The sequence below is a fragment of the Pipra filicauda genome, unplaced genomic scaffold (genome assembly GCF_003945595.2).
Source record: "Pipra filicauda isolate LSUMZ 115617 unplaced genomic scaffold, ASM394559v2 scaffold23_size5868930_pilon, whole genome shotgun sequence".
Taxonomy (NCBI): Eukaryota; Metazoa; Chordata; class Aves; order Passeriformes; family Pipridae; genus Pipra; species Pipra filicauda.
The window spans coordinates 4,619,095-4,633,077 of NW_024104354.1; the positions used below are offsets into that span (position 1 = coordinate 4,619,095).

At 39.0% G+C, this 13,983-nt stretch overlaps 1 protein-coding gene across 1 annotated transcript in view; it reads left to right on the plus strand.

Annotated features, from left to right (window-relative positions):
- Window positions 1–13,981, plus strand: part of SOGA3 (SOGA family member 3) — a 33,936-nt gene extending 19,955 nt beyond the window's left edge. Inside the window, exons 6-9 of the mRNA XM_027751216.2 lie at window positions 10,734–10,805; window positions 11,432–12,607; window positions 13,225–13,371; window positions 13,896–13,981. Of these exons, the coding sequence (XP_027607017.1) occupies window positions 10,734–10,805; window positions 11,432–12,607; window positions 13,225–13,329 (1,353 nt within the window). The 3' untranslated portion in view covers window positions 13,330–13,371; window positions 13,896–13,981. The remainder of the gene's footprint in view (window positions 1–10,733; window positions 10,806–11,431; window positions 12,608–13,224; window positions 13,372–13,895) is intronic.
- The last annotated feature ends 2 nt before the right edge of the window (window positions 13,982–13,983 follow it).

The following is a 13,983-nucleotide window of genomic DNA, read 5'->3' on the forward strand; positions in this document are numbered from 1 at the left end:
ACAAGCCCTGAGAAGCCTGCTTATCTCTGCACTGAGCAGGGGGACTGGACTAGATTTTTCAGCCTCAATGGCTCTGTGCTTTTTATCAGCTCTGTGATGTGTACTTGTTAACAACAAGCAGAATCTGATTTCCCATTTTACAGCAGAGCATATGAAAATGCCAATTCTGGAAAGGGAGAAAGGAAATGGTTTGTGGGTTACTTCTGTCAAGCAGGAGAATCCAGGGTTTTTCCAAGCTGACCTTCTTCTCAGACAAAACACAGGAGTTAACAGGAAGTCAGAGGCAGCTACATGCTATCAAGCAGGGCATTTTCTCTAAGGCACTGATAGGCACAGTGGTTTGTGCATCTACCTGTGTTCTGTGCCATATATCTGTACATGTGTGTGTCTGTGGGCAGAGTACTAAACCTTCCTTCAGGCAGATACCTCACATGCAGTAAGGGGATTGATGTATGAAGAACAAAACGTAACAAAGAATGTATTGTACGCAGTACAGGGGAGGGGAATACTGCCCAACAAATGGCTTCTGTGCTGGGCTGGACAGGAGTAGAGACTGTGTGTGATTATTCAAGGCAGCCAGCTGATTCTACAACCACCAGTGTGCTAGTTGTGCATTACCTCTGAACTGCCCTGGAAGTATGTGACACTTTGGAGAGCAAAGTGGAATGTTTGACCCTCTTCTTTTAGACTCCTTCATATTTTAGACCCTCTCATTTGCACACATTTATAGCCATATTCTATAGTGTATATCACTTGACAGGGAGAAGGCCCAGCTATAGGGTGTGCTGGGTTCTGGCATCAGCCCAGTGGGTCTTTGAAATCACGTGGAATCAATACTAACCAAGAACAAGAACACCTGGTTTTTGACGTTTTGGGTTTTTTTCTCGTACTGCAGTGTTCATGATATAAAGAAATGCAACCTCCTGGCATTTAAGCAGATTCAGATTTTGGTAATGCTCCATAGCTAAGCATTCCAAGCACTGCGTTTCTTATTTTGAAGTAAAGAGCAGTGGATTAACCTTTTAGATGTGCAGGTATGCTTTTCCAAAGTGTTTGTTTTTGCTGAGATGTTTTGATATATTATGTGATTTTTCCCTATCCACTGCTAGTATTAACAACTGCATATATTGAGATGTGTAGAATGGGACCTCTGGGTGTTAAGCCTGTTTTGCTCTGTCTCATCCTGGTTGCATGATTGTGTTAATTTACTTTGGCTAGTTTAGAAATAAATCCACGTTAGGATAACAATGAAGCCCTTTGCTTACATCACAGACGAGTAGCTGCACTTAGAAGGTATTTGCCATCAGTGTTGTGTGTGATGAGAGGCTTCCACATCCCTGCAAAGCATGACTGATGATGACATCCAACTGGCCTGATTACCAAGAGCCTGTTATATTACAGGCTTGGCTGAATTATTTTAAATTTACAGATGCTACCATTTTAGATCTTTGATTAAATGATTAATTAGAAGCACCAGTAACAGGGCCTCAGAAGTAGTTTTGAACTGGAACATTGCCTTGCTGGTACACATAGATACTCTTAAAGGTTTACTTTCCTTGTGATGTGCTTCTAGGAGCTTCATTTTCTTTGTGGTGTGCTTCTAGGAATATTGTTGCTGAGTTTCCAAATTTTGGTTGGGCTTCATGTCTTCAGAAATTGTGAGGCCAGAACTGTATTATATGATCAACTAGTCAGGTCTTCTGAATAACATGGGTCATAAAATACCCCAATTAAATTTGTTCAGACTGATGCCTACATTTCATAAAAGGGTTCTTGTCTGTATTAAAAATTGATAGCTGAGAATAGTCTACCACAGCTCTGCCTAAACTGTCTCAGGAGCAGGTAAAAATTTGCACCTCCCTTCTCAACTGAATTTGCTAGTTACCAGTCAGGAAATATTTTCTTACTATTCCGATAAATTCAAAAGTACAGAATCAATGCTTTGGTGTTTGTTTGTTTGTTTGTTTGTGGTTTTGTTTTGTTTTGTTGTGGTTTTTTGTTTGGTTTGGGGGTTTTTTTGTTTTGTTTTTTTTTTTATTTGTTTGGTTTTTGGTTTGGTTTTTTTAAATCTTCATGCCTAGAGTTGATATCATTTAGCCATTTAAAAATTAAGTATTTAACCTAAGTAGGGAATTTGACCTCCCTCAAAGGAGGAAGGTGGGCACTACTTTGAAGTGAATCATTCCACTTGTCTGAGACTGGTTTGATTCTGCGGAGAGGCATATCCATTTCTAATTATTGCACAGTGAACCTCAGTTTTGACATCTACAGCCTGCATTAAACCTTTTGGTCACAAAATTACACCTTGATATTATTTCAGCTGATTGCTGTCTATGACCCTGTAGTTTTTTTCAGAGATGTGGCTTTTCAAGAGGTCTTCTCTATTCTCTAAACTCTTCTCCTGTTGTCTTAGCATAGTTGTTACTCCTTGTTCTTACATGTGTATTTCATATTTACACATATTAAAACAGATATTTGATTGCTCCAAGGTTTATACCAGTGACTGTCCTTTTCAATATTTAATGTTTCTCCAGTCTTTACCCTATCTACAGCCTTAATCCAATATTATTTTATGTGTCTTTTTTCCAGGTAGCGGCAAAAAAATGTTAATTAGTGTAGGATGAAGATTTGATTCTTGCATAACCCCATTAGGGTTGCTGTGGCAGATGATTTGCTGGTTCACTGACATTTATGATAAATTCTGAAGAGTCAGATATTTGTTCATGGTAGCTAGTTAAAAATGCATCCCAGTGATCAAATATTTATAATGAGCTGATGACTGTCAAGCTTCTTTTCAGAATGAGATTATCACATTCCTAGCAAAGAGAACCTTTAAATAATAGTCTTAAATCAACCTCTGCATTAAGGTTTTAAGTCAGCTTAAGAGCCACAGTCCCCTCCCTTGCTGGGAATAAGCTTTTCCCTTAAGAACCTGATCAGGAGAAGTGTTATCATTTATAAGGACGAGACATGGATCACAAGTCATAGGTCTTATGAGCCTCTTGAAGTCAGTGAAGCTGCTCCAACCAGTGCTACAATATTCTCCTTCCCTCATTTCCATCTTTGCATTGTTGAAATACCAGGAAAAGTATTGAACGCAGGCTTATGTGAGATCAGAGTGGTACCAGAGAAAAGTAGATATGGGGATGTCCAAACTCCTAAAACATCTTCCTTCCATTTTAACTTCTAGCCTCCGAAGTTTTTTTTTTCTAGAGCATACTCTATACAACTACCTGAAAGGAGGTTGTAGCCAGGTGGGGGTTGGTCTCTTTTCCCAGGCAACTATCAGCAAGACAAGAGGGCATGGTATCAAGTTGTGCCAGGGGAGGTTTAGGTTAGATATTAGAAAGAATTTCTTTACAGAGAGTGTGGTTAGACATTGGAATGGGCTGCCCAGGGAAGTAGTTCTCCGTCCCTGGAGATTTTTAAAGAGATTGGATGTGGCACTTAGTGCCATGGCCTAGTAACTGCAGCGGTAGTGGATCAAGGGTTGGACTTGATGATCTCTGAGGTCCCTTCCAACCCAGCTGATTCTATGATTCTATGTTCTTTACATGAGCTGCTCAAAATGTAGATTTAATTTATGGTAGGATCACGCTGGCATAACTTCAGAGTACTGCAGAGACTGATCCTCTGTTTTCAATAATCTGAGTTCCCAAACACCTTTGAAACTTCCCCATATGTTATATTGAGGAAAATATTTTTCAGTCAATTTACAAAAAGCTAGCTTTAGAATACAACTTTCCCAAGAAAATACAAGCAAACGAAGAGACCAAGTGTAATAGAAGACCCCTCCTTATAGCCAGAGAACAGAGTGATGATTGCTGACACAACAGCTGTAATTCTTTCTCTTGTTAATATAAAATCTTCTGCTCACTGCTCAGGCTTCTAGACTAAGTGCTGATTTGAGATTTTTTTCTACCTGAATTCATCTTAAATTTTAGCATCCTTTCAAATGAACTCTAAAATCCGATTTTTTGTGAGATGTCCCCATAACTGGAGGTATTGTCAGAGGTGTACAGTCTCATAGGGCAAGCTTCAAAGCCCCTTTCTCTGCTGTGTGCCTACAAACACACACAGATATGTGTGCTTGATGCCATCCTACCCTGTGAATCCAGGTGAGGGACTGTGAGGGCTGTCTGTGCATTTCATACAAATCTTTAGTATGAAATGAGCATAAACACAAATGTACATGTTTGATCAGCCCACAACTTTGCAAACTGGCTTCTGTATACATTTCCAGCAAGCAGTGTAGAGGTGCACATTGTATGCAGAATCATACTTATTTTCCTTCTCATTACTTCTCATTTTCAGATGAACCTTTTTTTTTGGGTATAGTAACTACACTTTGGGGTTTTTTGGGTATAGTAATTACACTTTGGTTATAGATATGCATTTTTGTAACCAAGACAATGAACTTAGTCTGGTTGCTTGCACTTTCCTGTTCTCATGAAAATCTGTTTGCAACCTCTTCTGGGATATTACTCTAAGAAGACTGGAAAGCTCTACATGTGATACTAGGTGTGAGAATGAAAACTCTTTACATTTGACAAAATCTCATATGTATTTAATTCATAATTGCCATATCCATGTTTGTGCCTGTGATTATTGCTATTGTTATGTGGTGATGGTTTGAACTATGTTGACAGGCTGTCTGTCATGCTGGCAGTCTCAGATAAAGACTGGGGCAGTACATTGGACTAGGTGTTGTGCAAACCCTGGCAAAAAGACTGACTCTCTTCTCTCAAAACAAATAGCTGTGTTGACAAATAAACACAAACTTAGGAAGCCCTAGGAAGAGGTTTAACTGGCATCACTGTGAATAAAATACCTTATTCCTGCACTTGCATTCCAAAATATTCATGGTATTCTGAGATTTTCTTTTGCATTTCAGGTTTAGGGAGCCAAGTGTAAGACGACTGTGATTTCTCCATCCGCAATGAGGCCTAGTTGGATAGCACTGGGGAACTAAGCATATCTAGCTCTTCCATCTTTTTAAAGGGTCAAATGGCAGGAGACCTCTTCCTCCTCAGATAAATTGCTTTCGCTATTTCATGATATCCTGGTGGATGAAGGAATGTGTAGTCAGAGGAAGCAAAGTATCAGAGTTTGGCGAGATATTTGACCAGACCATAGTGAGAGCTTTGAAAAGGCATCTTTCATCTTCCATTGCTCAGGATTTTTTTCAAATAAGGAAAAGACAGAAGCAAATGTAATCAAAGCATAAATATGCTGCTTCATTTATGCACTGCAAAGAATGCTTTTACCTAATTATACCACAGAGTTACCATTATATGCTCTGGCAATGTGGTTTTTGTTCAAATTGCAAAAGGTTTCTCTAGATAAAGTGCAAATGTTGTGTATCTTTTTCCCTTTTATTTTTTTCTCTTTTAATTGGCAAATGAATAATGGATCTGAAAATGATAACTGAAATAACTCCTAAATAAATACAAATGAAATAATACAAATATTGGAGGGCAGCTCCTCTTTTCTCTTCTACAATATGAAGTCATGCAAAAGACTGCATGAGAACTATTTTTCTCCCTGTATTGAAGTAATAAAGATTGCTTTCATTTTGTATTTTTCCTCAGCAGTGTTTTCAAATACACCAGTTTTAACATGAAGAGAGTATTGCTAGAGCTGGTGGGGATATGCTTAGTATTTGCTTCATGGACAGGGAGGATGTGCATCTTTGTATTTCAATTATCTTTTGCTTTTTCATTTGTGCCTTAATTTTGCAAGGAAGTAGAACACAGAAATAAGACTCCTCTTGCTCTTGAAGAGTGGTGGGAGGAATAAAGTGTTGTATTATTCTATGCACTTGTGCCAGTGACAGACAAGGCCAGTATCTTGAGTTGGTTGCTGGCAAACTGCACTGATAAGAGTTGCAGTATAAGGGAGACATTTTAAAAACAATTATTTTTTTTTTTAGGAGAATAGGCATTTTCAATTTGCCAAAATGGATAGTGTCCATTTAGTTTTTACTACATTAGAGCTAGTGGCAGAACACTTGAAAATATATCTTGTGTCAGAGTTCATTCAGCTCCATGAGTTACCCAGCCATACTGATTGAAGGGAAAATACAGGGAGAGGCTTAGGGCAAATTTTAATTTCCCTGGTCCTTGTCACCCTGTATCAGACAGAGCCAAGTTTGTGCAGCCCAAAAGTTGTTCAGTATTCATCAACTTTTCAAGACTGTAAAGATGGTGGTAGGTTTACTTTGATATTTGAAAACTCTGCAGATGTGTCACAGTTGGGAGGCAGCTAAACCATAATTGAGTACAGTACAGTTTTGTGCAGATGAGAAGGTTCAGTGGTAGCAGTGGAGATTCAAGGAGCTGCACACCCTTTGCCTTAGCCTGCTCTGTGAGAAGGGATAAGGGCTGTTATGGGACCCATGTGCATGCATAAATCCTTTGATGCGTCAGGAGTTCCTCCTGTGCTTTCCTACAGTAATTTTTAGATAATACCCCTAGATCAGGCTTGAAATAATCAAATCTGAGAATCTTGAAAAATATTGGTATGTTTTGCTTAAGACTTCTTTATTAATTGCTGATATATTTACTGCAGCTTAGAATCAGGTAGGAAGAATTTGAGTTCATTTTATAGCTTTCTTACTCGGAGGAGCATGATGCAATTATTTCTGCATTGTCTTACTCTCAGAGTAGATTTCAGGTCTTTTTACACCTGAGAAACACTGAGCATGGCAGGTGATGTTTGGACTGCACATTTGGCTTGCAATTTAGGGCTGGCAAGAGAAGGATTATGCCATCTGGTCTTGAGAAGTGCTTAGCATCTCCAGCAAGACATTGGATAAACTCCAATGAAGGTCACTGGGGATTTGATGCTGCTGAACATCACAACTGAATTGCCCGTTGTGTGTGATCTGGTATGCATCTAATACAAATATTATTTGCAGTCTTATCTAGGCTGTGGACACTTCTCAGCATTATCAGAACACACATGCAGCCCCATGTGTGCTGGCTACAGTGAATGCTAGAATAGTCAGGTGACACCCAGTTTTACCTCACAGGTAAAGAGGTAAGCAGAGGTAAGCACAGATTATACAATATAATGATGCATGCCACAGTTACTGGTTTTATAATCCCCAGTACTGTTCAAATGTTTCGTTAATACTTGAGCAGTTTAGCAAACTCCTCATTGTCATCATCACGGCTGGGCTTCGTGAACGAAGATTTGGGAAGGGCTCTACCCACGTTTGTTACAAGCGCGCTGGTGACTAAAAAGGCCAACACAAGATAGACGCGTCCGACTGCAAAAGGCACAGCAGAAAGACTCCTTAGGTGGTAAATTCTGCAAGACTATGGCTCTGTAAACACTGATCTTTGTACTTTTCTTCAAATGTTTATTTTGCCAAACTCTTTTGTGGAGTAGAAACAGTATTATATGCATTTTTTTGCATATAATTCTTGGTTCAAGGTTATTAACACCATAGCACTGTCTGGTAAGCTTTACAGATCTGATAGTGCAAAAGGAGTCTCACGTTTCTTGCTTTACTGTTGTCATTTTTTTAACTCATAATCATTAGAGTGAACTGAATATGATTTTTTAAATTATATGGAAGCAAAATTATCTGAGCCTCCAAACTGTCCTTCACAACAAACTTTCAAAAAAACAGTTCTAGAATATGAGGGATCAGTTTTTTGCTACAGTTGAGAAAACAGTAGAGGTGGCTTTTAGTGGCACTACAGTAGATTTTGTGGTACACTGTGTCATGGGAAAAATATAGCAAGTGGTGAATTATATTTAGAGGTGATCTAACATGAATGCTTTTAAATAAACAAATTTTATATATGAAGGTGGCTGAATCACTCACCCAGTCTAACTTTTGTTAGTGTGTCAAAACAAACAACACGCAATTTTAGCAGTGTCCAGTTGCAGGGGTAATATGAAGATCTGCTTGGAGAAATCTGAGTTGCTATTTTTTGGCTTTGCCATATGTTTTCCTTTTTCTATTTTCCCGTGATGGATTTCTTTTTGTTAGCAGCAATAAATTTTTCCATGTTGAGAACTGGATTGGAAGAGTGCAGTAGTGCAAGGCTTGAGAGAAGTGATAGAAAGAGTAGCCACTGTAAATTGTGAAATACACCTCTGGAAGAAACTCTCAAAAATGTAGTATTTATATATAGCAAGATATACTTCTTGATATGTGGCATTCTTTATTTGGTAGGAGCATTGCCTCTGTGCTCTGGCACGATGTTGTGGGACACTGATTTTGCAGATATCGTTTATCAGCTGAAATGTGTGAGATCTTAACCTCTAGTGATCAGAAATTGTCTCATGGTGTTTTTCATAAGTAAAGAAATCATACCAATTCCAGCTGGGCCTAATCCACTTACCCCAATCATCCTCCTAGTTGAATTGTGTGTGTTCTTCATTGGTTTCTTCTACAAAATTTTGTTGCTAAGCACTGTCATTTCATTGGTGAATAATACAAGCTCTGTGGATGATTTTTTGTAATTCAAGTAGAGCAGAATAGAAAGTGCTACCTAGTCATTACATAGCCACAACTACTGTTGTAATTAAAACATTGCTATCCTGGCTACTAAAAGGAACACAAAAAATATAGAGAGAAAGGAGAAAAACAAGTTGAATTTTTCCATGTCACACCTAGAAAAGTACTTTTTCTTGTTTCTTTTATCTTCTGAAACGTTGTAGGGTACACAAGAAGTTTCAGCTCAGCATTTCAGAACTTCATTATTTCTAGAGAGATGCTGAGCTCAGCAGGGTGAATAGAAGGCATTTATATAATCAAGCAGAAATCTAGTTTAACTATCCCTTATTTGTTTTATCAGTCAGTGGTATTGGCAAGAATCTGGAGCATGGAGAAATTTGTGGTGCTAACTGATTTAGAGGGGTTTTTCGAAGTGGAAATATATAGTGGTATAATTAATGGTAATACAGAGGAGAAACCTGCTCCTTTGAAAGTTTAAGGCTTTATAAATTTGCCAATTCAGAAAGAAAAACAACAAAAAACTCCTCCAAAGCATATTTGCTATTTCAATAATAGGATAACTGATGGGTGACCCAGGAAAAGAACCAGTTTGTAGACTGGATCCAGAGTTGTTGGATTTATATTTAGAAGGAAGAATAAGTTAGTTTAACTATTTTCATGTCTTTTCGGAATTACCTTAGAAACCTGTGGTTCACAGCTATCCAGCTATCCAGCTGTGATCTGTGATTGATTTTATTATTTGGTCTGCTGAGAGCATTCAATGTTTCTGGAAGAGACATAAGAATTTCAATTCTAATTCTTGGTGGACACATCATTGAATTTTAGTTCTGACTCTGAATCTGAGGTAATATTTAATTGCTTAATTCTATAACAAATTTGAGCAAAAAACCTCATGAAAAATCATCTCTTGTGGTTGCTCAGATTTATACGTGAGTCGCTTCTATGGCGTTAACTTTTCCTTTCGAGTGAGCAGTCTATGAACATAGGATTTTTTACTGGGGTTGATCTGCAGAAAAAAGAGAATGATTGGTACCAGCAGACAAATACTGCACAGGATTGTTATGTACAGCAAACCTGCCCACTGTACTCTGTTTCTTGAGGATTATGAACATATTTTATTTCCCACTCTATGGAACTGAGTGGCTTTTAGATGGAGCTGGATTCTCCCCTAGCTGGTGCAGGGAAATGCATGTTTCTCAAAGGCACGAAGGGTCCTTTTACCAGAGAATAGTCTCAGAGGGAGATGGTGTTGGTTTTATCACTGTCCTGCCTGGGGGCCTACAGTTAACCTGGGGAACATAAAAACTGGGAACAGCTGCAAGTGGAGTGTTATGTATTAACATATTCTCTAATTTCCTTTCCTCTCTCCTGCTGTTTTCTCGATGATCTGTATTGAGTGCTGCCAGTGGGATAGTGGTAGTTGTTTTCCACTGCTGCCGTTTTCCCACTAACAACCTTTCTGCTGTCAGCAATTACAAGATTTTTGCTGGATACACTAGCAGGTTTCAATTCCAATGCATCCTGTTTCAAAAGCAGGCATTTCTTTTCTACTCACTTGGGCTACATAGCAGAATAGAGGACACCAAAGAATCTTGCTCGTATGGTGGTGCATTATGTGTGTTTGTGTTCTTGAGCTAACATGCTCTCTCGCCAGGACTTTAAATTGTATTTCCTTAAATAACTTCTGAAAACAAAACAAACAGCGACCAGACCTATGTGTGAGTTTATCTGCAGTGTACACTTATGGAGCTGTGACTATACTAGGACATGGAGAAAGGTGTGTTTGTAGGTGTACTCTGATGTCAGCTGACAAATCTCAGAGATACTTTTATGTAGCTTTACTACCACAAAGTAGGCTAAGGCTAAGGCATTTTTAAGTGCCTTAGCCTAACTAAGGTTAATGCCAAATGGGCAAGCTGGGTTTCACTGCTTGTCTCAGCTTTCCCGTCTGTAAGTTACTACTTGGGATACCTGCTTTCTTACCATTCTTGTCATGTGTTAAGCATTCATAATGGGTTAGTCTTAAAATGTGTTGAACAAAAAAGGTAACAGATTGATTAAACCAAAGCTTTACTTGTATGCCATTGCTGTGTCATTTTTGGGCAGCTGTGTCTCCCCTCTGTATTTGGTATCTCAAAAATTGGAAGAAATTAATTCCTTTATAGTTGCATCTTGCTATATTTTGAAATGAACGATACATGAATTATATACCTCTTTAGTGAAATATTCAGTGCATCTCCTTTTGTTGTAATTGCAGCAATCACTGAAAAGGAGAGGGAGCAAAGACCTTCCAAAATCAGAAAAAAAGTCACAGCAGACACCAACAGAGGTATGTTGCAATAACTGTAGCCTGGATTCTTATGCGCAGGCTTCAAGGATACTATTGAAATGGGGTACATGATTTGTAGATGTGCGCTTGGCTTGCTTTTTGCTTTGCCCTTTGTTTTCCTATATGCTGTGAAATGGAGAGGTCTTACCCCAGATTTGCAGTCAGACACCACTAATCTCAAGGACCACCTAAACAAACTGTTGGTACTGTGAAAGAACCCTTCAGCTTTCATCTACCTGATATTTTAGAAAATGTAAATGGCAGCACCAGTGAAACAAGTTTATAGGCTCTTTGTGTGCTGACTTAAGGATTTTTGAACACTGTAAAGTCTATGTTGCAAGCCTAGAAAATATTAGGGTTTTTTACAAACCCTCCTCTCCACCCCTCACTATGTATTTTCTGTGCATATTTTAGTCACAAGTAAAATATTCTTTTCTCCTCTTTTATGTGTAAGTCCTTACTTCCCTCTTTTTAATTTATTGATCAGTGAAAGAATGATTGCAGAAAAATCTCATAGTGTATAAAGCCATATGCCTGTGATTGTTAATCTTGTAAGTTAAGACTATCCACTGGAGGTCTCCTGTTTGACATCAAGTTTCTTCAAATACTATTTTTTTTTTCCTAAGGAGGACAATGAAGACCTGAAATGCCAGCTACAGTTTGTCAAAGAAGAAGCAGCCTTGATGAGGAAGAAAATGGCTAAAATAGATAAAGAGAAAGACAGATTTGAACATGAGCTGCAAAAATACAGATCATTTTATGGGGATTTGGACAGTCCCTTGCCAAAAGGTGAAGCAGGTGGGCCACCTACCACAAGAGAAGCTGAACTCAAGCTTCGATTGAGACTTGTGGAGGAGGAAGCTAACATTCTTGGGAGGAAAATAGTGGAACTAGAAGTAGAAAATAGAGGACTGAAAGCGGAGCTTGATGATTTAAGAGGAGATGATTTCTCAGGGACCACTAACCCACTCCTGGGAGAGCAGAGTGAATCCCTGTCAGAATTGCGACAGCATTTGCAGCTAGTAGAAGATGAAACAGAATTGCTGAGGAGAAATGTAGCTGATTTGGAAGAACAAAACAAGCGCATAACAGCTGAGCTGAACAAATACAAGTACAAGTCTGGGGCCCATGAGAGCTCTAGGCACCATGACAATGCCAAGACAGAAGCATTACAGGAGGAGCTAAAAGCTGCACGAATGCAGATCAACGAGCTGAGTGGCAAAGTCATGCAACTCCAGTATGAGAACAGAGTCTTAATGTCCAACATGCAGCGCTATGACTTGGCCTCTCATCTTGGGATCCGTGGCAGTCCCAGAGACAGTGATGCGGAAAGTGATGCAGGAAAAAAGGAGAGCGATGATGATTCCCGCCCTCCTCACCGCAAAAGGGAAGGCCCCATAGGTGGGGAAAGTGACTCTGAAGAGGTGCGCAACATTCGATGCCTGACACCCACAAGGTCTTTTTATCCAACACCATCTGGGTGGCAGAAAAGCTTCACTGACAGGCAGCAGATGAAGGACATTCGCTCTGAAGCTGAGCGGCTGGGCAAGACAATAGATCGCCTAATTTCTGACACGAGCACCATCATAACAGAGGCACGAATTTATGTAGCTAATGGTGATCTCTTTGGACTCATGGATGAGGAAGACGATGGCAGCAGAATACGTGAGCATGAGCTTCTTTACCGCATCAATGCGCAGATGAAGGCCTTCAGGAAAGAGCTCCAGGCTTTCATTGACAGACTCGAAGTTCCAAAGTCTTCGGACGATCGAAGTGCAGATGAACCTTTGTCAGTGAGTCAGGTAGACTTTTACTTATTACGGCCTACAGGTAAAAAGGCTCTGCCAAGCAAATTAAGCCTCAAATTCAATTTATGGCACGTGAAAATTCTTTACTCTAGGCAGTGGACCACAATCACTATTTCTCAAATTACTTAAAATCCCTATTTGGCCATATAAAAACATGTTCTACCAATAGAATTGTTTGTGAACAGTGAATAAGTCTGGTCTCCTGGAAATTAAAATTATGTGCTAGGAGGTAGAAGATTTTACTCCTTTCTGGCTTTGCAACTGCATTTTGACAGAGTTGTGCCTTCATTGCCACTAAAGGCAGCACAGACGGTATTTCTGGCACACGAAGGAACATGGTTGTTTTCTTAGTGGTTGGTTTCCTGTTAAATGGATAAAAGGAAATTTTTATTGATTTTAAACAGGAAGAATCAATAAATTTCAGAAATTATAGAGAATATGGCAAACCACGGATAAAAAGAAATCATGTGAATCTACTTTATGGAGTGAGAGCCACACAGTAGTGTGAATACTGGAATTGCTGTAACTGATTGCATCTTGTTGAAGGCCTATGGGTCACTGCTTGCATGCAGCAGTGACAAGAATCTTTTTTGTGGTTCATTTTTGTGCAGAACTGTCTCAGAGAGGTTTTGGGGAGCAAATTCCTTGCTGACTCAAGATCTTTTGCCATGAAAAATGAAAATTACCAACTCTTATCTTATCATGCAGTCCTATAGTTGGCATATCTTGTTATTGCTCATGGAATTACCCAATGTTTTGTAAGTCTCTTGCTGTGTTAATTTATTTTGTGCTGTCTTGCTAGTTTACAGTCAAAGTAGTTGCCAGGTGAAGCTGAAAGCTATTCTTATTCCTATGCTGACTAATTAGTCTTTTGTTTCCTTGTATCAGAAAGTCACAGACGCAGTGAGTTTAAAGCTAATCAATTACTATACATGTATTGCATGAAATCAAACAGAGACGGCATTTAGCATGCTCACTTTCTGATCTAGCAATAGCTCTGAGCTTGTAGAGCTCCCATTAGCTTAAAGGCAGAGCACTGCATGGACTTACACAAATTTAAAGCAAACTAATTAGTATTTTCTCTAAACAAGTAACAACAATTAACATTTAACAATTGGACATTTCAGGGCATAACCATGCAGAACTCCTACTGAAGTAAATGGGAGATGGGCACTTGGTCCCTCCACAAGCATAGTCTGATTCACTATTTATTTTGTTGAAACTTTGGACTTGCTATTCCATTAATTGACTGTTCTTTTTGTCTTTGTATTTACTTTCCCAGATGTTCCAGCCTATCATTTTACTTATTCTCATCCTTGTATTATTTTCATCCCTTTCATACACAACAATATTTAAACTTGTCTTCCTTT